This window comes from Anarhichas minor, unplaced genomic scaffold (assembly GCF_050575085.1).
Source record: "Anarhichas minor isolate MPS153535 unplaced genomic scaffold, ASM5057508v1 ptg000005l, whole genome shotgun sequence".
Classification (NCBI taxonomy): domain Eukaryota; kingdom Metazoa; phylum Chordata; class Actinopteri; order Perciformes; family Anarhichadidae; genus Anarhichas; species Anarhichas minor.
Window position 1 is genome coordinate 3,078,927 of NW_027466451.1, and position 27,236 is coordinate 3,106,162.

Sequence of the window (27,236 nt, forward strand, 5' to 3'; positions counted from 1 at the left end):
ATAGAGCCGCTGGCATGGCTGTTCACTCTTATTCTTGATTAATGGAGTGTTACAGTGTATCAAGGCCATCACGTGTGGCCTTTACGTTCAGAAAAGGTAATTGGTCTGTTCTAATGAATCTGTCGTGTCCCTAAACTGTTGTTTTATTTAGTTGTGGAATCGTACAACTGAACTCTGAATAAGACACTTTTAGATGACTTAATGTTACAATTAACTTTGATAAAGCAAGAATACACTGTGAAAGGGTTAAAGTTGTAAGACGACAACACTTTCACCTGTCAATCACAGTAAGCCCCGCCCTAAAGCATCCCCTGCTTTATGGTCTGTTTGACTCTAAATGGACCATAATGTACTAAATGAACATCATGCTGTATTGAAGAAGACTTGAAACTAGAGATTGAGACCATAAACTCATGTTTACAATGTTTACTGAGGTAATAAATCAAGAGAGAAGTAGAGTCATTTTCTCATAGACTTCTATACAACCAGAGGAGTCGCCCCCTGGTGGACACTAGAGAGAATGAATGAACGCTTCAGACCCAGAGGTTATCTCCTGGTCTATTACAGACAAAAACACAAATAATAGTCATTTTTCCCATTCGTTCCTTTTAGGGTTTGCATAATAAATTGTCAGCATGACGGAAACCTAAAATAGAAAGTCGATTTTAGTTCTACTCAAATCAAAATACTATTGCTCAATAGTACTGTAAGCTGTGTAAAGTTACATCCCTCTGAATAAGTCAATTTATTGACTCATAAATTCACCATTTTCTTGAAATACAGTATGTTACATCCGGCCCCTTGATCAAATCACCAGATGCAAGAGGAACAATTTACTCAATAATGTCACTTGTAAAACTGTTGGAAGCAGAATCTCTTTTCTTTTGATCAGCTTTTAGGAGAAAATGACAGAGGAAGAGTGTTTGTGTCTCTGCTTTAGTTGAATGGAATCAGTAGTGATCGGTATAAAATGATTCCCGACAAGGATGGATTAGGGCCAAAGTGTTCTGCACCAACTGGACCTAGTTTATCAAACAACAATCCAATGCCACTTCAATTTGAGTTAAGAGAAGAGGAAGTGGGATTAGATGAGGAAACGAAAGCAACAGACAGTTGACAAAGAGGTGTGTGTTTTGTGTGAGTCAGAGGAAACGCACACGTCTTCATGTTCAGCAGCCTGTCTCTCTCACACATTTTGTTTTTCTCTCTCCCATACCAAAGAAGCACAGAGCTGTATTAATAGAGCCCCACCTCGTCTGTGTGAGTGTGTATATTTAGCTTTGCAGGGTCTGGGCCCCCGGCCTAGCATGCTCTGCTAGTGTGGGAACAACATTGTCCTGAGTGGAGTAGCAGGCTGATGGCTTCTCAATGCATTGATCTCCGATATTAGTGTGTGTGTGTGTGTGTGTGTGTGTGTGTGTGTGTGTGTTTCCCAGGAGCTGATGAGCAGGACCTCTCTGGAGTCTCAGAAGCTGGACCTGGTGGACGAGGTGTCCTGCCTCAAACTGAAGCTGGTCAGCATGGAGGAGACACACACCAATACACCGCCACAAGAGCCCGCGGACACCGAGCAGAACAAAGCCGAGGTATGGAGAGTCATCAAAGCTGAGTGTGTTTCACAGAGCTGCCCAACAGCAGAGCTGCTGCTGTGTCTTGGATCTTAAATGCTGCTGGTATTGGAGTTGCTCGAGGTCCCTGCTGCATTTGCCTGAATGAAAAGTATTCACCCATATGACATACTGTATGTACATCAGTGGTGGGCCGTCGGGGCCAGCAAGGTCTTCTCTGCTGGCCTAGACAGAATCACAAAGCTATATCTATTTTTTGATTTAATCATTTTTCATAAATACACTACATGTATTATCATTTTTCTTCCCATTATCTTATGTTCTCATTGCACAGCTACTGTCTTCCTCAGTTGCTCTGCTTCCAGTGCAGCTTGTTTTAAGTAGAGCTTTTATCCAATCAGATCTCACCTCTGTGTCTCTAGGTAAGAACAGAGGCAGAGGCCTGCAGACTCACAAGTGAATCCATGAGCAGTTTAAGTGAATGGGGACGATATTGTTGATTGTCATAGTGTTCAACCAATCAGATCTTTAGTTTGACATGTTGGGCGTATTCTTTGATGTGTCAGAGCCTGCTAGCTGGCCTACAAGTACGTGATTGGTCAGTGGGCTAGCCTGACGTGTTGGGTGGTGACAATCCCAATATCTGCTGCCTCTGTGGAGTGGACATTTTCAGCCCTCAAACGCATTAAAACGTATTCAAGAAATACAACTGGGGAGGCTGGACTGTCTTCACTGGCGTCCATGAATGGAGAAGGACTTCTTACTGGAACTAAAACGCACGGATGTACTGAACAACCGTGAGATTAAACTCTTTGTTAACAAAGAAAGGAGGATGCACTTTGTCTTTAAATAGTGAACAGCAGCTCTGGTAAGTGAACTGCGTTTGTTTTTACATCTGCAGTAGCTTTAATATGCTTGTTTATATATTGTTATTTGTACAACTTGTTTTTATGAAGATGGATTTTTGTTTGGTTTAATATGTGATAGGAACTATTGTTACGTCCAGTGTTGCTCTGGGGAAATATTTAGCCGGTGCCAGTGTTGCCAACTTGGCGACTCTCTCGCTAAATCTGGCGACTTTCAAAACCCTCATGAAGACTTTTTTTGTCTAAAGCTACTTGTGACAAATCTGGTGTTGTTGGAGACTTTTCTGGTGTATTATATAATATATATATACTGTATATACAAGAAGCACCTGTTAAGATCCTCACATTTCAAAGTGAACATCTCCTTTGAGGCAGAGATTCTGCTTCAGTGAGGGCAGAAACAGTTGCATCAAAACTGTGTGTTTCTTACTTAACGCATACACGAATACTGACACACACACACACACCCTCACACAGACACATGCATGCCACCCTAGTTGAGCAGTCGCCACTTGTCTTTACTAGTTTCTTTGTTTGGACTTTGTTCATTGTGACACCCAGCTGCTCCCCACTGACACCACAAGATACTGAAGCTGTGTGTGTGTGTGTGTGTGTGTGTGTGTGTGTGTGTGTGTGTGTGTGTGTGTGTGTGTGTGTGTGTGTGTGTGTGTGTGTGTGTGTGTGTGTGTGTGTGTGTGTGTGTGTGTGTGTGTGTGTGTGTGTGTGTGTGTGTGTGTGTGTGTGTGTGTGTGTGTGTGTGTGTGTGTGTGTGTGCGCGTGTGCGCGTGCGCGCGCAGAGCTATCACGAGGCTTCCAGCACCCACGGCCATGCTTTGATAGAATAAACAGGATACAGGGTTTTTGGCACACACATGGATGGAGCGTGATGAGCATCAGCAGAAGTAGAGGGGGCTCCATGAGAGAAGAGGAGCAGACGGACAGGAGGAGGGACAGTGACAGGCAGATGGAAAGATAAGAAATGACAATATGTACTGTGTAAATATTATTTCCTGCCCTGCGATGGCGACACACGATGGTGAGGTAACTGTCAGCGACGTCTGCCTCTGTGAGAAAACCAAAGTGTAATCTGACTCCTCCGGCAACTTTTCCTGCCCCTGCTAAGCTCACATGGAAACCAGATTCTGAGGTTAGCAAAAAGGAAAGTTATGTCAGCAGTTGGTGTCAGACTTGTTTTTGGTCAGGAAACACTTGTTGCTGTGGTGTTTAGGCACTGTGGGTCCAAGAGGTCACTGATGAAACCAGGTCACTGCTGGGGCTCGCCTATTATTTTTATAGGTAACAAAAATCCTGTGATTACTGAGATCCAGGAACATGAGTGCATTGCTCATGAAGCAGTCAGACAGATCATCTAAACCACTTGGTCTGTGATGCAGGCGGGCAGTTGGGTTAATGATTTTATATTTAATCTAGTCAAGTTAAGGCATCACTAGAGGTTTAATAATTCATCATCAGGGGAACATGAATGGCTACCAAATTGTATGGCAATCCATCCAACAGTTGTGAAGATATTTCAGTTTGGACCAAAGTTGTGGAGCGACCGACCAACCAACGTCGCCTTCCTCAGAGCCACTAGCATGGATAAAAGCAAGACAGTGTGCAATTCTACTAAACCGTCACTGTCTTTCCCTGTGTTCAGTTGTGACTGAAGTATTCTAAAACCAGAGGTGGATAACACACAGTATGTGACCTATAGGAGCACAGATGCAGCTTGATATCAAGAGTGAGATTGTGATGTTGGGTTATACGCGAGCTGGGTGTGAATGTTAGATAGTCCTGATGGGCAGGTGGCACCTTGCATGTTAGCCCCTCCATCAGTGTATGAATGAATGAATGTCAATGCAAAGCTGTAATCACCATATGAGAGCGGTGCAGAGCGGTGGCCGTGCGCTCACATGCGCTCACATGCGCGCTGCCGACCGGCTATGTGACCAAAGAGAGGAGAAGCTCTGATAACAACACACACTTCATCCTCTGCCCAGGTGGACATTACTCCTCCATATCTGTACATAGATGATAGATGTTGGTGAGATATTAATGATCTGAATATTGAATAGAGAACCTTTGACATCGTGTAAAGAACAGTATTCATCTTGTTAGGTGTTTTTCTTCAGGAGGCAGCGTTGTCTGTGGACACTTGTCAGACTGTGACAAGCATTAAGTAGTCGCATGCCAGGCTCAAGGGCACTTCAGTAGAGGTTTGCTCAGGAAAGAAAGAGCTGCACTCATTCATGTGCGGCAGTGTGACTGTCAAGCTGGTTTAGGGTTCACTGAGGCTCCACAGCATCAGTTGTGCCTCCGTGGTGTCTAACAGAGCTGCTTTGACACGGACACGTGGACTCTTAGTTGGTGTATGAATGAGATAATCTTACATACCTGCATACACCTCCGATCCAACACATCGATGTACAGAGGTCGTGTTTTGCTTTGGTCATGTTGCGATGGCAACCGACGGCGGTCTAGATTCTTGTCAGCAGAGTGAGAGTGTGTGCGTGGTTTGTAACAGCTGCAGGAGGAATGGCAGGCATCCACTCTGAGCATTCCTGAGGGCCGCACACTTTCACCTCAGGAGACCACACGAAGCCACTGCTGTCTGATCAACACTGCAATTGTTGAAACTACAGATTGATGACCATGCATTTTTGTTTAATGTAAGTCTGCTGTATCTTCTCTTCCTCTGTCTGGGTAGAGATTCTGATCCTCATTCAGGGTGGAGCTGTGACATAGAGGTGTAAGAGCCTGTACTGGTCCACTGAGAGACAGACCACATCAGTGGGTGTACTTTGGGAGAGAAGATCTGCTTTACCTTTTCACTAAGTATGTTCTGTGGCTGCCTGGTAGCTCTTCCTGTGAAACAGCTTGTTATGCACTATTTCTTCTAAGTGGGAACCTCCTCTAATGCTGTCATTGTGTTGACATTGTACAAAGTCAGACGTTCCTTATGAAGACATCCCGATGTGGACCAGGAATCATTCAGCCCTGATCTCCCTCCCTATGGATCTGCTACATGTAGTAGTGAAATGATCTTGTGACTGTATCCCACGGCCTACATCAAGGAATGGACTTTATTAATGTAATAAACTTATAGTTTCTAACTGGCATGTGATGTCCTGGGAGCTGAGAGTAGAAACTATAGCCCGACAGATATTTGATCTTTCAAGCTGATACTAATGTTGAAATTCGGAAGTAAGAAAAAAACAACAACACATCTTTTACATAAACAATGTTGATACTAACACCGGCTGGTGTATCAATACATGCGTAATAAGAGAACCCAACATGTCGGCCTGTCTACCTCTAGAAACACCACAGGTGGTGACATGTTTCAATGCGGTCAGTCAGCAGCCAGATGTGCTCTCACAGCTGGACCGGTTGGACCTTTTATCTACTGCAGAGAGTAACATCACACCCGGAAGCCCTCTGGAACAAATGTGATGTTCTATGAATGAAAATGTTGATGATCGGACACAATGATGACCTCTGCTGTCAGTCCTCACAGGGCATCGAAAGAGATGTGTTGTGTATTTGAACACACGCTGAGTCATTCTGCACAAGGGGGGAACAGTATACTTGTGTGCTGCTGCTGGTATTGTCTGCTCATCCTCTAGTTACCAAAGTTCTTTACTTCTCTCTGTTGCAATTCCTTCTTCTGCTCTCACTTTTTTAATTCATATTTATGTTATATGTTGTTTAGATGTTTGAAGAGTGTGAAGTTTTAAGTTTCCTCAGTAACAGCTGACAGTCATCGAGATATGGAAACAGCTTTCCCAAATGCTGACTAGATTAACAAATAAGTACATGTCTGATCCTCTCCTCCTCTCCTTTCCTCTCCTTCTCTCCTCTCCTCTAATCTTGTCCTCTCTCCTTTCATCTCCTCTCCTCTCCTCCTCTCCTCTCCTCTCCTCATCTCTTTCACTGCCCTGCTTTTGTTCTCCATCCCTCCTCCCCTCCCAGTGTGTGGTAAATCTCATCAGTGATCTTCAGGAGCAGATGTGCAGGTTTCAGGAGGAGATCAGCACTCGTATCCAGGAGAAACGGGCCCTGGAGGAGAGGGAGGCCCAGCAGGGGGAGGCCAGAGGCAGCCAAACCCAGGGCCTCATCCCTCAGGCTGGGTTAGCCGGCTCAGACCTGAGGTTGTCTGGCTCTGACGCCCGGATGCACAATGGAGGACAGACTGTACACGTAGGGAGACTTGGATGAACTCATCTTCCCCTCCTTCCCCATCACTTCTTCTCTTCTCTTATTTTTAACCAGTCCTCACACCGCCCGGTATTTGGAGCTTCCCACAGAATCAAACTAACAACCTCTCTTGTAGTGTGTCTGCAGATTGTGTTGGGGTCACACTCTACTCTGGTTCTTGCAGATTTGGAGAGGTTTTCCAAATACTTCCATACATTTGAGGACTTATTATTAGGTTGTTGAAGCTGAGTCGGTAACAATATGGTCAAATAAGGAACCCTACGGTAGCTACAGGTAGTGTGACCTACTGTAGGTGTGTCTCTGTCTGACTCCTCAAGTATCTGAAGCATTTGGACAAACACGTCAGCGCTAATCTGGGTTTTGTCTCTATAAATCCTGTCAAATAGGTTTGTGGACCGGCATTGTGTTTTGATTTGATTTGATGTGGTTTGCTTGCATGACAGTGGTTCCTCCCTCTACTAACCGTTCCATCAGTCCGTTTCCTCCTACACTGACCAGGTGGATGGGTCATGTCTCCTTCCTGTTTCTATAATGATATGTGATGCTCAACAAGGTGTCTTTAGACAGTGGCAGCGTGCAGCCTGGACAGCGCTCAGTCTTGTTCTGGGTCCTGGGTTCTTCCTCCTCCTGGTTGTTGGTAACTGCTCGCTGTGCTACTTGTTTCAGGAGGATCATGTTTCTGATATTAACCACTGTACTCTTCAGTTTTGGGGACCTTTGTAACTGCACTGAATGTGAACCCTCCTGTTTCTATGTTGGCATGTGCACAGCTCAGTAACGGTGTTCATTCCCAGAGTTTCAGAACAAGTAGGTGAACTCACCTGCATGGCTGTTGAGACTGCTTAGTGTGGCTTTGAAAAAGACGTGTGAAGTAAACAAAGCTGTGTTTTCGTTTTTTCTGTAGGATTTGCTACAAGAAGTGAAGCAGCTGAAGAGCAGAGTGGAGGAGCTAGAGGGAGAGAAGGGCCAGTATGAGAGGAAGCTAAGAGCCACCAAGGTACTTAATAAACCAACACAGGCAGCACAATAAGCTCACATACTGTGTGAAGATGTAGGTCATGTGTTGTACCAGTAAACAAAGAACCGTAACAGCTGCAGAGTGAATGTGATCTCTTTATCAAAGCTTACAGTAAGTTACTGTACCTATAGCCAGCTTAGCTACTAACCCTAACACAACGTGTACTAACCACAACATGCTGCAATAAAAGAATGTGCTGAAGCCCCCCAACACATGACATAGTTGGTCATGAAGCTAGTTTGGGGCTTTCATTAGAGAACTGTAAAACTGGACAAACATCCACTCTAAGCAATAGTTAGACTAAGAAACAGTCGTGACTGTGACAGACGGATTCTGTATTTTTTAGGACTTAAAACAATCTGAAAACAATACATATATCCGACATGTTTGTTCCAACTGTACCCCATATGCTAAGCTAACTGGCTGCTGGCAGTATTGCATTACAGACGTGAGATTGGTATCAAACTCGAAAAAGTTTATTTCCCAAAATGTGGAACTATTCCTGAAAGTATCCAGGTTACAGTCAGCTGTGTACAGCAGTCACAATCTAAACGTCATGGATTCCATCAGAGAAACCTTTCCAAGCTGCAGGCCTCCTTGAAACGTTTCTGTGTAACTGGGTTTGTAATCTGCTCTTTCTATGAATGTGCATGACAGAGAGTGTAGAAAGGGAATGCATCATTGGGAATGTAGAGCAGCTGTATAAAAGGAAAGATCATTACATGTAGCAATAGCACTTTGTATTTAAAGATAATTCTGTGGAGGACCAGTCTGAGGATGAGAAGGTTAAGGTGGCAGCAAGTCATTTATGGTTATCAACCAGCTAGCAAGTATAAATAGGAGTCGAGTATCCGTCACACTACAGTGGAGAGTGATGACGTGGCTCATCTGAGAAACACCCAGGGAGGAAATGAGGTATTACTCACGATATAAATAAGAATGTAAAATAATATAATGTACTGTCATTTTGTTCACTTATTGACTTCTATTTTAGGACTCTCTTTATTGAAGCTTTTTGATGCTAAACAGCTGCACCATCATTTTATACTCATTTCACATTTGGTATTTTTGGAAAATCTGAGGTCTGTACTAGAAATAAAAATAATGATTTGTGAGGTTGAACAACATGTTGCTGACTGACAGGCTCTAAGAGGAGAAGAGCACCTCTAACACATTGTTTGTTATTGCTAAGTGCCGTAGCTTTCTCTGTGCTTACAGTGCTTCCTTCCTCCTCTCCTCCTCCCTCTCTGCGGCTTGCTCTCTCTTCTTTTCCTTCTCCTCATCTCTAATCCCCGTCATTACCCTCTTCCTGTGTCTCTCTCTAGCTCTCTATCTCCTACTCTCTCCATGTGTGTTACCAGTCGCTCATGACCCAGCTGTCCAGCCTCAAACTGACGGTGGAGCACACGCAGCTGGAGAAGCAGCACTGGGAGGAGCGCTGGCACAGCGCACAGGTGCCTTCTCTTCTTACTCCTCTGGCTCTTGTCTTCTGTGTTTGTCCCTGTCCTCAGATTAGTACTCAGTCCTTTTGCTAATACTGCCTCTGTCTCCCACCTCTTCTACCTTTTCTCCACCAGTTTTCTCCTTTGGCTCGTGCTTCTCGTCTTCCTCCTCTTCTTCCTCATTTCCTTATTTTGTGCTCGCAGCTCCTCTTTTCTTCATCCTCCTTGTCTTACCTCTGTTGGTCTTGTGATGTATGGCTGAACTTCCCCACAAATCATAAATGGTCCAGTAAAAAACAAGCTTTTAACCTACAGTAGGGTGGAAATAGAGTCAGTGAGAAACACTCTGATCTCTACAAAGTATAAGTCCTCGTGTATCAGTGATAAGAAGCAGGAACAATGAAAACCATCCTTCTGCTTCTGACTGTCTCTTCTCCTTTCTGTCTTTGCATGGACGGTGTGTGTGATCCTGCATATTACCCAGATCAGATATTCCTTTATCAAAGAGTGACGACCCCACTGTTATCTTCTGTAGTGTTTAGTTTCCTAAACATACAAACACAAAAGACATACCTTTGTGTTCCTCCTTCCACTTCACTGACCCGTCTTGCTTCTATTGTCGGCTTCTAGGCTTTTATTGTGAAGCAGCCGGATGCGGTGTTAAGTTTCATAGCATACCACCATTGTAAACATGCAGCTCTGAGCACACACCTGTTGTCTCCAACAGCTTTGATGATGAGGTTGTCAAGATCACACCAGGCCCTCCGTTTTCCTGAAACTAGGTGCAGGCAAATTCTCATCAGAAACCACTAAATGTTGCAGGTGTGTTGACCAGAAGGTGCTGAACTCATAGAGGACATTCTTTTTTCATGCCTTTATTTAAAGAACGACATGTGACAAAAGCCTCGCTGCGGTTCATGGTGGCTTTAGCCCCTCGTCCAGCAGCTCAGCCTGAGGCAGGGGAGCTCTCTCCTTTCTGCTCTGATTGGACCATCGATAGTGAGGAGGAGGAGGGCAAAGAGGAGAGAGAAAGGGGTCGCAGTCAAACCAAAGCATGTGAGTGCAGTGGAAGTGATGAGAGGTGTGTGACCGAGCCCTTAGCTGTGAGTCATACCGCAGTCAGGTCAGTCATGTGAGAGTCATCAGCACATGGACTCCTCCATCTGAGAATGTGTACGTACGTCGCTCTCCTCAGATCTCCTTTAGGTAACTCCCTGTGGTCTGATGTAGTCGTGAACACGGACAATAAGATGTAAACTCATTCTGAAAATTCTACACCTCATGAAGGCAGCGCTTCAAGTAGAGGTGAGAAGACAGAGTCGGTAGAACAGAAGTGGAATACGTGGTTGTGCAACAGAAGCCTGGTGGAGGAGCTCTGTGATAAAGGGACGATGTGTCTTGTCTCGTATTCTCGTCCGTCCTGTGGCGATGGACTCGGTCAGTACCCGCTTTGCCTTCCAGTGTCTGGTCAGGTCTGATGCACTCACATTGTTGTCTTATTTCAGAACTATGATTTGATCATTCACAGCTCCTTCAATGTGACAGGCGGCTCTCACATGAGTGCCACGAGACATCAATCTGTAAATCACAGAGAATTTAAACTATTTGGTTGCCTTGGAGTTGAACTTCCTACATCTGCTATTTATCCAACGACCAGGAGGACTAACACAGTTCACATGCACTCTATCCTCCTCCACAGGCAGAGATGTCAGAGCTGCAGCAGCTCGTGGCCTCCAAAGACGCTGAGATCGAATGTCTGCAGACCCAGCTGCTGGCCAGAGGCAGCACAGCCAATGACAACACAGAGAGAGGTACTCACCAATCACTGCACATCCACATCTGTCCGCGCAGATGTGTGCCTGAGAGCCACTTGCTGTAACTTCTAACCACATGTCCCTCTCTCCTCTGCTGTGTACTTGACTGCTCTCTGACTCTCTGCTGACCCCTGCTGTAGAGGAGGTGTATATCAAGCAGCTGATTAACAAATGTAAGGCATGGTGTGCTGCTGTTCTGGCTCTCATCGTCAACCAAACTGCTCTGCCATCATATGTAACTTTGTACCACACATTGATTCACTGCAGTGTTGTCGAGTGATGCAGTGATTTTGGCTCAAATCTCAACCAGTCCAAAACATAAAAACAGCAGTTGGCCCCTTGAAATGTTTACGTGTGGGAGCCTGTTAGTCGGGTGCCTGGTGGCAGAGTGTTTGGCTTGGGATCGGACCACAGCCGAGCTTCAGTTTGTGTTGGTCGTAGTAAACATTCCAGCTCCATTAAACATCAAACCCTCCAATGTACATGCATGGAGGGTAAAACTAATACCACGGCCACTTGACACCTGAATGACTCAGAAACATGATTTGTTCAGGCTGGACCAGAGGTCTCTCTTCTGAAGTCAGGAGAATAGCTGATCAGCTCTCTCACACACATGCAGTAACATACACAAGCTGTTGTTACCTACAGTTTAATAATGGCACATTAACAAACTGCAAACAAGCACCTGCGTCATACAGTAGGTCATACTGTCCGGTTGTCCACACCTACTAGCCAATCAGAATCAAGAGCTCCCAGTGGCCGTGGTATCAGCGTGTATAAACCTCAACGTACAGTGCCATCAAACATTCTAGCTTCAGTCTCTTTTGGTTTACCTCAGCCATATATTTTAAAGGGCTAATCCAACACTCTAGTTTTTAGCTATTTAGTTTGGGGACTCCACGGAGGAAAAGAATAGTCAGAATAAATGCTGCAGAAGCCAAGATATCCTTAGTATGGGTCGAGCTCCAGTGCGTTCCCACGATGCAACCAATAGCATCTTTTTCATGTCTGATAAAACCAAGCCTCCAGAAAGCACCGGGCTTTAAAGCCAATTTGACATAGTGGCCAAACGGGGGCATTACAACGTCCAGGTCCATCATGTGATGCCATGGGCCCCAAAAAGACTCATTCACATAGACTTACATTACAAAGAGACCTCTGTATCAGCAGATCATTATTTTTAGATCAACTTCCCAGTACGATCACATGAATATCTCTTGTTTAAATCACAATACAGAGTTAGTCAGTGTGATGTTTTTGTCTCGCAGACCTTACAAAGCTCCTCCAAAGTCAAGTCAGTTTTATTCATGTAGCCCAATACTCCTACTATTCTTGGACCCTCGCATCAGAAAAGGAAAAACTGCCCAAAAAATCCTTTAACAAGAATGAACAACATAATCAATCCATATGACAGAAATGATTCATATAATGTGAACATGTATGAAGTCACATGAAGCAGTCATAGAAATATGACTACTACTACTAATAACTGTAGCAGAGGGTGTCAGGCAGGACCAGGGTCCAGATACAACCACGATCCATGGAAACCTGTGAGGAGAGAAAGCACAAAGACTAGTAATGTGCATTAATAACACCACTGCATTCACTCTCTCAGTAGTGCTAGTAAGCTGACCTTTGTGTGTTAGATTGGTGGAGTTCCCTTTAACATAAGTGGCTCAGTGTGTGTGTGTGTGTGTGCTAGTGTTGTGCTGCTTGTAGAAACCTCATTTCTCTGAAAGTGAGAAGTGAGATCTCTTTTCTTAGTTGGTGTTGGCCTCACTGCTGCACACAGCACGATGGCAGGCTGCAGTGTGTAACAGGTGACGCTGTATGGACAGTGCTGCTGTCAGTGTGGATTGCTTATGCTTGCTTACTCACATTAGCATGGCTGTCATGGCTGTCGCTAACATCACATCAGGCGGGTGCCTGATGTGATTTGTCTCAAATGCCCTAAATGAATTAGACGCGAGGTTACTGTGGGTCCAGAATAACATTGTGATCGCTGGCTTGTCTTTGTTAGACCACGAATACCAGAGGCTGAAGGTGGGGATGGAGTCTTTGTTAGCTTCAAACGAGGAAAAGGTAAATGAGCCCTGTTTATTACACCACCGCCGTGATGAAAGTTGTCTTTAATGTTGACTTGGAGAGTTAAGGGTCCCCTCATTTTACTTGATTACAATAACAGGATCGACGTATAGAGGAGCTGACCATTCTGCTTGGCCAGTACAGAAAGATGAGGGAAGTCATGGCTCTCACACAGGGTAAGAATGCTGAAAGTGGAGCGGAGGAACCCTCGTCCTCTGCCTTCCTGCCGTGTGGTTGTAATGGTGTGGTGCTGTGTGATGTTTGTAGGGAGCAGTGAAGAGGAGCTGGCTGGCAGTCTAAGACTCAGAGCCATCACACACAAAGCACAATCTGATTCTGTCAGGTCAGAGGTACGACGAAGAAGCGCTGCTAAAAACACTATTTCACACGATTCATCACCTGACAAACTACGGATATCTGAACTGATGAAAGTGTTATAATGCTGTTTTGTCTCTACATAGATGTCATCTAGAGGGTCTTCTCCACTGATGCTTTCTTCATCTCCCTACCAGAGAGAATTGGACTCCAGGTATAAACACTCTAGATACACACACACACACACACACACACACACACATCTTCCTATTAATCTGAGCCCTTGTGTGCCATTTCTTGTAGTGTCCAGAACTCGATGGACACTTCGCTGGTGTCCACTGGGGACATGAGCTTCTTTAATGGCTCGTGGTAGGTAGAAGCTTTGGGTTCGTGTACCTTCTGTTGACCATTGCAGAGTTCTACGTAGTGCAAAGTGTAAAGTGTAGGCAGTCAGCATGAATCAGAACAGAGTGACATTGTTCCTCATTGAATCTCTGCTGATTCTGAAGAGTGTATTTTCTCTCCCAGGCATCGGTGCAGGCTGCTGTCCAGCAGTCTGGAGGAGCTGCAGAGTGGATCCTTCCAAAAGGTTCGTCAGTGCTTTGACTGACTTTCATGATACTGTGATCTAATCTAACTAATCCGACCTGCTGCATCTGCTGCTGCTTCTTGAAGTTGACCTAACATGATTTACTTTACGTTATTTAATCTGCTCGTGTGAATGCTAACCTGCTAACTGGGTGTGTGTGTCCTGTCCTCTCTCCTGTGTCTTTGTTGGCTCCAGGCTGTAGAGATCCAGCCTCTTGAGACTGAATCAGACACAAGGGCAGAGGTACTGATGTGCTGCATGCCTTCACACAGCCTAACCCCACAAACACGTGTGCTGTGTGTGAAGCAGGGGGAGCGTCTGCAGTCCATTCAAAACGCCATCATTTTTTCTGTAACAAAAAACACTGTAGAACTTTAAAGACGTCAGAGAATTGGATCCGTCCCAGTCATACACATGTACATAATGCAGTCCAGGTGTTCATGTTCATGGGAAGCAAACATACACTGAGGCACATTCCTACATATACAATCATGAGCACATACAGTGTGTCAGTAGTTCACCAGGGGCCGGATGGACAAAACAACTAAAACTGAGTGCACGTTTTCCTCAGATCCACAAAGCCACATGTACGCCTGCTTCTGTTCTATAAATCTCCATCATTGTGGATCCGTGTGACCGAGCCTTGTTTCCTCCTCCACTGGTCGCCATGAATGATGTAGAAACACATCTGACTGCATATTGACTCCACCTCATTAGACCCTCTGGTGTTCTGCATGCATTCAGGGATCTCAGTAGCCACAGAGTGTGTGGGCTGTACAATCTGTATTTATGGCAACTTGTGTGTCGTCTACAGCTGCAATGGAAATGATGGCCTAGATTTATAAACAAATAAAGTCTTTGTGCCGATGCTGCATTTTATTCAGCCCCTCCAGATATACAGTATCGCCTCAGTGAATATCCTGCTGTCTGCTTCTCTCCTGCTGACAAGCAGAGTTCACCGTCTGAGTAAAAGTAGAATGCCTCCTGGTCACACACACACACACAAACACACACACACACACACACACACACACACACACACACACACACATGCTTTGCTCTACAGATATTCATGCAGATACTGTGTTCACACACACACACAGCTGGGTATCATGGCTGTTTCTGTCTGCTGGCCTCTCCTCTCATTGGTCCAGAGTCCCGCTGACTCTGCTCAGATACAGTTTCATCAGATGTGATGCAACAGAGCAAGGAGCAGACCTCCTCATGACTCTGTTGTCGTGAAAGATATTTAGATGGGACTGACCAGGAGAGGAAATGTGATGTTCTGTGATACACATCATATTCATACTCATAGTATCGTCTTAAAGTATGTAAGCTATAAATAAAGTAGGATAACAGACATCATGGCACACTAAAAATATGGCACTGTTTTATTTTTGATGACCTCCAGAATGCTCACATGGAGCTGAGCAAGTACCAGACTCTGCCGGGGAAACTGAAAGGTAAAAAGAGCGAGCAGAGAGCCGAGCTGAACGGAGACAGAGAGCAAGATGGAGAGTATTCCTCTCCTGTCCACAGCCACGACCAGGACCAGGACCAGGACCAGGACTACAGCCTCAGTGAGTCTCCTCTGCCCGGCACTCCTTAGATCATTCCTACCTGTTTTAATGAGAGACAGTGAAGAGTCGGGGTTCCCCACAGTCAGTGGGACATTGGGCCTCATGCAAGAACACATACGAGTTATTTAAGGTAATTAGTCCCATTCACCAATTTTCAGAATGTTGGTTTTGTAATTTGGCAATACAATCATTCTGATCCAGACCTGTTGGCTACACACTCTTGTTTGACATAAGGAATTATAATTCCTTAATCTGATTGCATTTGGAGTTTGCAGTTACTGTGTGAGTTGCTGGCCTATATGACCTCCATCAGTGAACGAGACCATCAGAGGTGGTCTAGACTCTATGGCCACCGGGTCAGATTCTGGTGGAATCAGATGAACTCATGCAGGTTAACCAGAAACTCCTTCAGCTCAGACTCCAGCAGAGACCGGCACCTGATCTCAGACCAGGTGTTCTGATAACAAGATTAAATGTTCATAACATTCCAAGAAAATCACGTGAAAGGTCACTGTGAGGCAGATGCAAACGTGGTGCATTCTTCCAAAGACGTGGAAGAATGAAGATACTAAAGACACATGTATGAAGAATAGCACAGAGTGGATGCCCGCAGGCCACAAAGAAGGATGTGGTGGGAACTTGACATTCAAACAGTTGCAATACAACTACAGGCTGCAACTGAACTCTTCTGGTGATTGTACTGCGTTTACCTCAGAACACCATCTCACCTCCAGCTGCTGCACTCTGCATCTACTACACTTACTACACTTCATTATGTCACTCCAGCTCATCTTCATTTCCCATGATAGCTCAGGAAAACTTGCAGGAGAATTTTGGCACAAATGTCCACCTGGGCGAGGATGAACCGGTTCAAATTTGGATGTCAAAGGTCACTGTGACCTTACAAAACACGCTTCTCGGCATAACTCAAGAACTCGTATGTTGATTGTGACAATTTCACACAAATAGTTGATATGATAAATGATGATGACCTTTTGGCAGACATGGATGTAAACTGCAGCCTGGCGGTTGGCGAGGCGGTAGTTGTAGTGTTGAATGAAGCAGACCAGATGGCCGTACACTGTCAAGCATTGATTCTAACAATGATCACATCTACCCAGCTGGCACCTTGTAGTCTACATCAAGATCAGATGAACAATGTCTGAACAGCTTTGTACAGTTCAGAGAGTACGGTTCGTCCGACACGAGTAAACCTCACTGGAAACAGACAGATATGATAATATTACATCATTGAGAGGGTTACATATTCCTGCAAGAGGCCCAGTGTTTGTGAAAAGTTGCTGTTTTTCAAATGTCATTTTTCACTGTTGCAAGCACCACAAATGTCAGTTTGCATAGAAGTCTGTGGAAGATGCATTAAAAATGAAAATACCACAGTGGGAAATATGTGCTGGAACATATTCAATAAGCTGAAACACGCTTCAACTCAACTAACGTGGACTAACTCTGCTCCATGTGCTCCCTCTCTGTGCCCTTTCTCTGTCTCCTCCTGTCTGCTTGGCTCTCCTCTCTCTTTGTGCTCCGGCTGCAGTTCGCTGCAGGAGTGCCAGTGCTCCGGCTTTAGGTACTGTATGCTAATTCAAGTACACTTTCAGGAGAACTGTTGTTGCTCCGGCTCTGAAGTCACAAACGAGCTTTTGCGATGTCAGTAATCTCATGAACAAAACAAGATGGCCGGCCGTACTCAGAGGTGAGCACGGTCAGGCTGAGGAACTGTTTTCACTCTAAAGCCGCCATTACTATGAGTCCTTCATGATTCGGAAAGCCGTCCAAGATCATGCTGCTATCAGCATCCATGTAAGGACACAGGCGAGCATGAAGCAGGAGGGTAATCACAGGGCTGAGTGTAAACAAACAAAGATGCAACCTGACATCCCCCTGCTCTCTCTGCCTCACCCAGCACACTGTCGGAGGCAGGAAGTCACTGAGAGAGAGAGAGAGAGCAGGTCGAGCAGGTGCTTAAAGTAAACAGACTTCCCCATCAAACACTTCTATACATAGAGGGAGTTTGTTTTAGCACCACCTTGGTTAAGTTGTGTTTTCAGCCTCTGGTCAGGGCTCAGAAAATAGGTGTGAGATGAGCTCATTCCTCTCGTCCTGTCTCAGTATGCACACAGACAGACCGGATCCTGTCACAGCTTCAGCACCTGCCTGAGGCTTGTAGGTTTACATGTATACAGCAATTATTTTGGATGTACATATGTGTGACTAATACTGGCTTCTGCTTTATTTCTGCTGGCTCTCTCCTCACTTCACTAACCTCCTCTGCCTCAGGATCTCCTGGCAAACATGACCTCTATGATGTTGGTGGGTATTGTATCTCAACCAGTGTGTGACGTCCTGCTGGGACCAGTGAGCCTGACGTGTGCTGAGTGAATGATGTAACCAGGGTGAAATGGACGTCTCTGTAGTGTATACAGCATAGAAGAGAAGCCATAAGGGCTTCATGCATGGTTGTATTTATAAAGAATGGCCATAACCTGTAGCAGGCAGCACACGGTTTGAAGCATCAGTATGACACTGAGAGGCTGGGATGTCAAATAAACATAACCATGTTGTATCTACTTACCTGATAACTTTAATAACTAATAAAGTTGATGTTGGAAAGAAGCTAGAACTGTTCTGGCTAACATGTTAGCAAACAGTGTCTGTGTCTGTGTGTCTGTGAAAACCCAAACTAAGAAGCTCCTTAGAGCTGAATAGTATTGGTGTGTAGCTTTAGTGATCGAGTAGTTCACATAGGTGAACACCATGTGAACTAGGCCACCAATGAAAGAAGCACACAGCGGTGGTCCCTGCCAAGACGAAGAACACCAGCTTTATTCTGGATCCCAGATCTACTTCCTGAGTGTCCGTTCTTCTCTCTTGTGTTTCTGTGCAGGGCATCCAGAGTGTCTTCTGTCAGGCCAGTCCCCCCTGTCCTCTGGAGTGGACTCTGGACAGCAGTCCCCTGTCTCACCAGAGAACAGGAAGAGTCACAGAGGCATTAAGAAATTCTGGGGGAAGTAAGTTTTGAAGATTGATATATATGCACAGTAGCTACACATTAACAGACACACAGACACATTATCTCAGTCTCTCTTTGTTTCCATTCGTCCTTCACACACTCATCAGTGTTTTCGTTGTTCCACAGGATCCGTCGCAGCCAGTCAGGCAGTCCCGCCCAAGTCCACGACCCCGAGCTGGGAGAGTTCCGGAGGGGAGGCTTCAGAGCTACAGCTGGACCGAGACTGGTCCGCCCGAGGAACACACGGTAGAACAGCATACGCTCATATGAGTGATGCAGAGACACTGCACTGAACACAGCCTTCATTAGCGTTCAGCCACACTCAGGTTGTGGTGGAGCACAGTCAGCCTCTGCTGCCTGCTGGTTCAGCATGTTTTATAATGCTACATTCATGTGCTGTTGCTTCCATTGTTCCACCGTCCTACTTGAACACAGCCCTTTGAGTCCAAAAGCAACGTTTACAGGATAAACTGCAGATATTCAATGTACACTTTTAACTGCTTTACCTGCATCAGCAACAGAACCGAACACAGTCCTACATGTCAATGAAGATTCATGTCTCAGCAAAGTCATATTTTACTAGCATCAAGTATCAGCTGCAGCTGCTTGGATGGTAGGAATAATGAAATAAATCGACTGTCTATAATGAGTTGTGGAGGAGATACAAAGACTCCGTGTTAGTCTGATATCACACCCTGTGAAAGGAGCTGGAGCCCAACACTATAAACCGTCTCAATGTTAATCTCTTCTTCTCCATGTCAGAGACCTGAAGGTGCCTTTTTCTAAGTGGAGCACAGAGCAGGTGTGTGGCTGGCTCGAGGACATTGGACTGGGCCAGTACGGCATTCTTGCTTGCCACTGGGTCACCTGCGGTGATACTCTACTGTCGGCCACCCTGCAAGACCTAGAGAAGGTGCACAAACACACTCCACCGACTGTCAGAGTAATCTCCACTCAGCCTGTCAGATATGTTTCAGTTCTACCTGTCTGCTCGTTGTTGCTGTCTGTCTGTCTGCTTGGAGTTTAGCAATGCCTGTCTCTGCTCTTCAACCTGCTGGTTAGTTTCGCCTTCAACACTGTCACATTGTCCACCTCCTCTCTGCCTCTCTCATCACAGTCTCTGAACCATGATGATGAGCCTCGGGTTGATGAGGTTCTATATTTCTAGGGCTCTGGTGTAGCCATCAGATATCCAGGCCGACACTTCCTTTTCCGTGTGCTGCTCGTTGTTTACAGTCCGATTAGCAACTTGGGATGTGAGACTTTAGTGTTAAGAGACGTTGTGCTTCACCGGTAGCCAGTGTACAAGCTGATTGTAAACCAATAGAAAACTAAATCATCATCAGTCGATTGGCCAATGAGTTCAGCCTCTTTAGCTCTGCACAAGGACTGTTTACCTGCATCCAAGCAGAGCGTGCTCCAACGTGACTGGTCAATACTACCTGAACTACAACTGGAACGCTACAAATATCTCGTCCCGCTTCCTTCAGATTCTACACGTGAATGCAGGATCTGTTTATAGAGATGACTCTCATCAGGATCATTTAGATTTGATCCTTCAGTCTAACGGTAGTCATCTGTCTCTCATGGTGTCTCCAGGAGCTGGCGATGAAGAACCCGCTCCACAGGAAGAAGCTCCAGTTAGCCATCAAGACGTTCAGCAGCGGGCAGCCTGGGAAGTCTGCAGCGCTGGACTACATCTGGGTCACTCGTACGCACTGAAAACCACACAATGAAATTACTTCATTCTGAAGTTCCCGCCATTAAAACTGTGATATTTATGTCCCAAAGGTTGGCTTGATGACGTCGGACTCCCTCAATACAAAGACCAGTTTAATGAAGGAAGGGTTGATGGGCAGATGCTGCAGTACCTCACTGTGGTGGGTAACAGCTGAACGGCACCCTGTTCTAAAGTCAAACCAGGGTTCACGGTACTCCAGATGAGTAAAGTCATGCGGCGTGGGTTATCTCTCAGATAATACAGGAAGTTGAAGCGCTTGTTTTAATAGTTAGAGAGACTCGATGCTCACTTTCTCCTGCACTCCCCTCTGTGTTCTCTCCATCTCAGAACGACCTGTTATTCCTCAAAGTGAGCAGCCAGCTGCATCACCTCAGCATCAAGTGTGCCATCCATGTTCTTCATGTCAACAAGTTCAACTCCAACTGCCTCAAACGCAGGCCCAGCAATGAGGTAAGTAGCTGTAGTCTGTTGCCGGGTTGTGTCAAAGCAGAGCTGAAGTGCTAGTTCTGGCTTCTGCAGCAGTATTCAGTTTTTATGCACCACATATCTGAGCAAACTAGACGTGAGGTCTTCTCCAAACTCTCTCCAACCGACTCAGGCGTCTGGTGTGTGTGTGGTGACTTCCCATGCTGGCTCATACTGCAGCTGAGCTCGCTCCTCTCTGTTCACACACCTCTGTACTCTAGTAGATCTTATCTGATTGGATGTACATTCTTTGTCTTCTTTTCCTTCCTCGCTTTGACAATGTAAACATGTTTCCCATGGCAATGAAGCCCCTTTCAATTAAAGTGAATTGAAATTGAGTGAGAGAGACAGAAATAATAAAAAGAGGCTATCTTGCATTGCACTGTAACTTTTATTCTCCCATTTTATTGGTTTTATTTATTTTGACTTACTGCTAACCACTGAATGCAGGTTATACTGTTTTAGATTTTTGAATGTATGTTTTATAAAATAGAACATTCTAAATATTAATGATTTTCTAAAACACGATTGCATGGTTTGAGAAATGGTTAAATATTATGAATCATGCACTCCTTTGTGTGTGTGTGTGTGTGTGTGTGTGTGTGTGTGTGTGTGTGTGTGTGTGTGTGTGTGTGTGTGTGTGTGTGTGTGTGTGTGTGTGTGTGTGTGTGTGTGTGTGTGTGTGTGTGTGTGTGTGTGTGTGTGTGTGTGTGTGTGTGTGTGTGTGTGTGTGTGTGTGTGTGTGTGTGTGTGTTTCAGAACCAGTTCTCTCCCAGTGAGGTGGTCCAGTGGTCCAACCACCGGGTCATGGAGTGGCTGAGATCTGTGGATCTGGCAGAATACGCACCAAACCTGAGGGGCAGCGGCGTGCACGGAGGGCTGCTGGTGAGTACACACAATCACAGTGTGTGCATCACAAACACTCAATGCGGCAGAGAGCACGTTGAATATGTCTCTCCTCTCACAGATGCTGGAGCCTCGCTTTAACTCAGACACGCTGGCAATGCTGCTGAACATCCCTCCTCAGAAAACACTGCTGAGACGCCACCTCACCACCAACTTCAACAACCTGGTGGGAGCACAGGCTCACCAGGAGAAGAGGGAGTACACTGAGGCAGCGGGGTACACCACACTCAGCATCACAGCTAAAGTCAAGGTGAGAGGACACCAGTACACAGCTTGAAGTGGAAGAGGGAGTCCTTGGAGGCAATAATGCTGCATTAAGAGAACACACAGCGCTCTTCCTGCATGTGTGAGAAAAAGCACCTTAATCCGAGGGGAAGCCTTGGTGTGTCAGCTCAGTTTAAGCTCTTAGCCCCTCAGTGTGTTTAAGCCTGTGAGAGCAGAGTAAACCCTCTGCTGCTCCTCGCAGCGGTAAGACCCCGCCATCAGCAGCCGCTGTAGCTTTAAGACCCTCAGTGCTCTGCTGCAGAGAAAGGGAGGAACAATCCACCTGAGACACAATGCTGATGACTCATCCATCACCTTGGACATTTGGATCTTACATTTCTTAAGCAACTCTGTGAGCACTGAATATGTAGTTATCTGCTTTCATGGACAAATACAACCTCTAGGGCTAAGCAGGTGTGTGTGTGTGTGTGTGTGTGTGTGTGTGTAGTGATATCCTACAGTGCTTTGTGATAATGTCACAGTGGCTTTAGTCAGCAAGAGCAAGCTTAGAGGACCCATTTATAAATCTGCTGTTGCCTGGTATCACGTATTACTCACATGCACTGAATGCAACACTAAAGTATAGATAACAGAAAACACTGCGTACAGATGTGACCTTCACTCAGAACACCGGTCCTCAGGATGAAAGTCAGTTAGTTTGACCCATCCACCCTCTCTCCTGCACTTTATACTGCGTCCGCTAAAGGGGCCCCACCGAGCATCGAACTCCTATGCGGAGGGTCACTAACCAACCGTCGTCTTTTTGCCGGGTTGGGAGTGAGGACGCGTTGGGTGAACAGGCTGTGAATGGGAGGGTACTCTTTTAGTATCGTTTGTGCTCTGCACAGGCACTTCGTGGACTGAGGATGTCTTTGCATCCTTTTCCCCTAAAATCAACAATCAGCTGCTTGGTTCTTCTGATGTTGAGCAGTAGGTTGTTCTCTGAGCACCACTTCCTCTGTGAATGAAGTCTCACCGTTGTTTGTAATCCGGCCCATGACAGTACTGTATCGTAGGAGCCCACTGCTGCTACTGCTAGGATGGGTTACATGTTTCACTGTGTACATGTGTGACAAAAAGGTTCATTGACATTAGATTCTTTCTTAATGTAGTAACTTTGATTAGGGCATCATTAAGCTGGGACCTCACTAGAAGACAAGACAGCCAAGAAACACAAGCAGACTAATCCAAATTCTCAAGTCCCAGATTTTGAACCCTCCTGGGTTATTCAAATGCGAAATGAACTCTCTGTTGTCAACATCCATCACAGTTTGCAGACCGACTTCCTGATTCATCTTTTGGGTTCTATATAAAGTAGTAAGAATAACTCCCAAAATACGTTGTAATAAACAGAAATTACTCTGAGACGCGGTTTCAGTCCAGTCAGTTGTGATTCATTCCCCTTTTTGTGTCTTTTCATTGCAGCCGAAGAAGTTGGGCCTCTCTAACTTGACTCACCTCAGGAGGAGGCGGCCGGATGAATCCACAGACTACGTCTGTCCAATCGAGTCGTCCTCGCCTCAGTCAGGACAGTCTGCAGTGAACGGGGTGCAGGTGCGGCCCTACGCCGGCTTCAGAGGCCTGAGCCCGATCCTGGACAGAGAGCCCGACCTCTCCAGGGACCAGGTGGGGCTCGACCACAGCAGAGCTGACCCATCCCCCTGACGACAGCTGTGTTCCCTCAACCAATCCGCTGCCACTGCTACTATTCTGCTTCCTTTGCTTGCGGCCCATAATACCTCAGCCCGTCCCCTCCCTGCTCCTCTAGAGCCCCGTGCCTTACGAGTGAAGAGATTCAGAGCCGCCACACGGCTGCTTCCACTGACACCATCGATCTATACACTCATCTCCAGACCTCCGTCTCTAACCGGTGCCATGATGGAGCTCATCATGAGAGAGCACAGCATCTCTCTGACACCACTTCCTGTGATCCATACACCAGTATATATTGATAGCTCTAGCTGTACAGTATTAAACCATTACTCTAACATGTGTGCATCACCAGTAGATGATTCTGTATGTGTGAGTCCGTCATCCCATCATTTACCACTTTAACACCCTTCTGTTACGTGGTCGAGATGAACTTGTGCAATATTTGCATAATATTATGGAGGGCTTTGATTTAATATTTATGTCATTGCAGAGCTAATTATTAAACAGCATGTTAGGTTTGAACCTGGGGGGTCATTTTTTACTGTTATTTTCATATTTGCTGTAATAGTATTTTTATAGGAAAGATGATGCTGCTCTGCTAAAGGAAGCTCATATGTGCTCATGTAAATGTAAAAAGTTTTACCGAATCATTTAATAAACAAAATCACACACGTGTAAAGTTGATTCCTTTGTTCTACACAAAAGGCAGAGAGGTGAGATCAGAAGTAGTTATTTTGGATGTACAACATTGTTAGGGGCGTGTCCTCTCTTCAGGAAGCATACACTACTTCCTGTGTTTGTCTTTTTAAATCACTACCACTCCTAAAGATAAAGGCAAACAGATGTGGCTTCAACTACTAACCTGCTTTCATCATCATCCTCATCATCCTCTCCATCATGGCTGTTTCCACTCTGCGGACCAATCTGAACCAAGATGGCTGCTGACCATTACCATGGGTCACCATCGGGAAGTGCATGTTTGAGATTGGCCCAGTCAGCATGCAGCTGCAGGTACAACCCTCCTGCATTACTTCACTCAGTAATGTATAGTACACTTCTGTGTACTTATACAAACTAACGCCTACATGAGGAAAGTCGCCATTGTCTCACTGGAAGTATGTCTGTGGTTGTTATCCAGGCTTCATGAGGTGTGTGTGTGTGTGTGTGTGTGTGTGTGTGTGTGTGTGTTGCAGATGGCGACCACAGAGGGTACCATGCTGCAAATAGAAGCTCTCTCTGAAAGCATCAACAACCTCACAGTAAGCACACACACACACACACACACACACACACACACACACACACACACACACACACACACACACACACACCAGCTGCAGGTAATGACTCGTGCAGCTCGCTCCCACACAAGATGCTCCTCATCGCTTGTAACAGAAGTTTGAGTGACTCAGAGGGCGAACTCTGGAGGGAGGAACCATTACAACCAGTCCGACCATGACTTCCAGAGTCAAAGCTGCTGGTATCAGGCTCATGCCTGAAGTCTTGGGTCTTTTGCTCCTGTTGTGTTTGCTGAAGTCATTTAATGAATTGAACCCGAAGGCTTTGATCACAAACATGTAGAGCCACCATAGCCGCAACATCTCCAGTGAACCAGTGGAGCTGAGTACCATGTTACTATATTCAGTCAAAAAATCATTATTATTAACATTGTTATTATTACATTTGTTAATTTTTAATGTTGAAAGTTAAGAGCAAATGTATGACATTGTGAATTAAATCCTTCATTTATAATAATAATAGTAATACGTAGTAGGCTAATACCACAAACAAATGAGAATACACTTAAAAACAATTCATTCCACTCTTTACTTGCCGTTAGCTTAGCTTAGCATTAAGACTGGAAACAGACGTAAACAGCTAGAATGGCTCTGTCCAGAGGTAGCCCCCTCTCAGGTTTACTAATTAACCTGTTACATCTACTTTGTTTAATCCATACAAAGAAGTGCTAAAATGACAATTTACGTAAACTTTAATGTTGTTATGTTCGGGACATATTTCTTGGCCGTGAGCAGTAACTTTCTTTCTGCTGGTCGCCTGGCAGCTTTTGTTCCCTTTGGACAGAGCCAGGCCAGCCCTGTTTCCTGTCTTTATGCTAAGCTAACTGGCTGCTAGTTCCAGCTGCATCTTTAGCACACCGGTGTGGCATTGGCCTTCTCATCTAACTCCCTGCTCTAACACTATTTCCAAAATGTTGAACTATCCCTTTAAATTAAAGTGCAAAAATAATTTAGTCAAATTATCGAAATGAAACGTCCTTAACATGTAGGCAGTATTGTAATGATCTAATCTAGCTGCTCGTATACTTAATGTGTACTCGTGTTCTTATTCTTGTAGCTGAGCTCTGCTGTGACTCTGTGCTCTGACTTGGGATACGTTTTCCTCATTTTAGACATAGCTGTTATCATTTCCACTAACAAGTCTTTCTGAAGGTACTGCCTTTAAAACCAGGACCATTCTTTCCATGAATCGTTGTCAAAGTTGACTGTTGAAATAGAAAAACATGCTGTTTGTTCTGTGTTGTACCATAAAGTCTGACATCAACAAGAGCCAGTGAAGGTCTTATTTGTTTATCCCCAGTTATACTGAAACTAATTGTGTAAACTGATCCCAGCTCAGTGGTACACGACGACTCCCAAGCTCTCTAACCCATTACCACTCCAATGATGCTTTGCTTTCAGTACCTGCTCAGCCGAGACGAGCTGCAGAAGGAGCTGAGGCGTTCTCAGACGGCGCTAGTTTGAAGGACAATGACCTGATGCTGTTGGCTCACTAATGCTGTCAATCAACAGTGTGACCCCTGAAGCCCCGGCCTAACACTCATACCTCATGTAACACTTTCAGCCGCTCTGAGTCACTCTGTGCTGGACTTAGGAGCACCAGTGGAAACAGTCATCATGTGCCGCTTACAGAAATCTTTGTTTTCATTCCTACAATAACTGAACTGTTACTCGTTAGCCCTCTGGGGTGTTTCTGTTACTGCTTCCCTTGTTTACCTATGCAATGATCCCACTGTGTACTTTACTGGTATATGAAAGGGAAGAACAGGGACACACTTCCTGCCTCAGGGCAATCATGTGATATACAGAGAAGGCTATGACATATTGTTAGAAGGTCAGAGAAAGAACAGAATTCCTTTGGAGCCTGGAGGTAATGAAAGGACCTGAATGCTCCTCAGCGATGTGTTCAGGGACAGTCCTCAGGTCAGTCTGAGAGACACCATTGTAGATCATTATTATTGTAGCATCCAGCAACGGATCTGTGCATAAAATGCCAGAACACAGATAGTTGGTCAGATAAGGTGATGTAAGAGATGTGTGAAGGAGCTCTAGCACCGTGGGAAAGTGGAAATGTATTCACTTCCAATCAAGCCCAACCAATACATGCATAGTCAGCTATATTTGAGGTCAGTTCGGGACATGCCACCATTACATAATCTGTTCACTGAAAGCACTGGCAGCTTCATATCTCTATTGCAATTGTGAATGAATAAAGATGCACTAATCTATATTTCTATATTAAAGGTGGATCATATAACATAGAGATGCACCGATATTGACTAGAATAGCCGGATCAGTTATCAGTGACAATGGGCCGATCCGGTATCAGGTACCATTATTTGAATAAAGTACAATTCAGTACATTTCCATCTATGTATTTGTTTGT

General features: G+C 45.2%; 1 protein-coding gene across 4 annotated transcripts in view; it reads left to right on the forward strand.

The window, feature by feature from the left end:
* The window catches only part of ppfibp2b (PPFIA binding protein 2b), an 88,646-nt gene extending 64,415 nt beyond the window's left edge, over positions 1 to 24,231 (forward strand). For 2 of the 4 annotated variants that reach the window (XM_076076117.1, XM_076076134.1), the window contains 20 exons: positions 1,437 to 1,586; positions 6,407 to 6,634; positions 7,557 to 7,649; positions 10,812 to 10,923; positions 12,947 to 13,008; positions 13,112 to 13,187; positions 13,279 to 13,361; positions 13,473 to 13,540; positions 13,630 to 13,695; positions 13,855 to 13,915; positions 15,327 to 15,495; positions 18,398 to 18,521; positions 18,650 to 18,769; positions 19,286 to 19,436; positions 20,123 to 20,234; positions 20,315 to 20,403; positions 20,592 to 20,714; positions 21,489 to 21,614; positions 21,697 to 21,885; positions 23,325 to 24,231. In XM_076076117.1, coding sequence (XP_075932232.1) covers positions 1,437 to 1,586; positions 6,407 to 6,634; positions 7,557 to 7,649; positions 10,812 to 10,923; positions 12,947 to 13,008; positions 13,112 to 13,187; positions 13,279 to 13,361; positions 13,473 to 13,540; positions 13,630 to 13,695; positions 13,855 to 13,915; positions 15,327 to 15,495; positions 18,398 to 18,521; positions 18,650 to 18,769; positions 19,286 to 19,436; positions 20,123 to 20,234; positions 20,315 to 20,403; positions 20,592 to 20,714; positions 21,489 to 21,614; positions 21,697 to 21,885; positions 23,325 to 23,564 — 2,442 coding nt within the window. In that variant the 3' untranslated portion in view covers positions 23,565 to 24,231. The remainder of the gene's footprint in view (positions 1 to 1,436; positions 1,587 to 6,406; positions 6,635 to 7,556; positions 7,650 to 10,811; positions 10,924 to 12,946; positions 13,009 to 13,111; positions 13,188 to 13,278; positions 13,362 to 13,472; positions 13,541 to 13,629; positions 13,696 to 13,854; positions 13,916 to 15,326; positions 15,496 to 18,397; positions 18,522 to 18,649; positions 18,770 to 19,285; positions 19,437 to 20,122; positions 20,235 to 20,314; positions 20,404 to 20,591; positions 20,715 to 21,488; positions 21,615 to 21,696; positions 21,886 to 23,324) is intronic. The other 2 variants (XM_076076125.1, XM_076076143.1) reach the window with 2 other exon arrangements.
* The last annotated feature ends 3,005 nt before the right edge of the window (positions 24,232 to 27,236 follow it).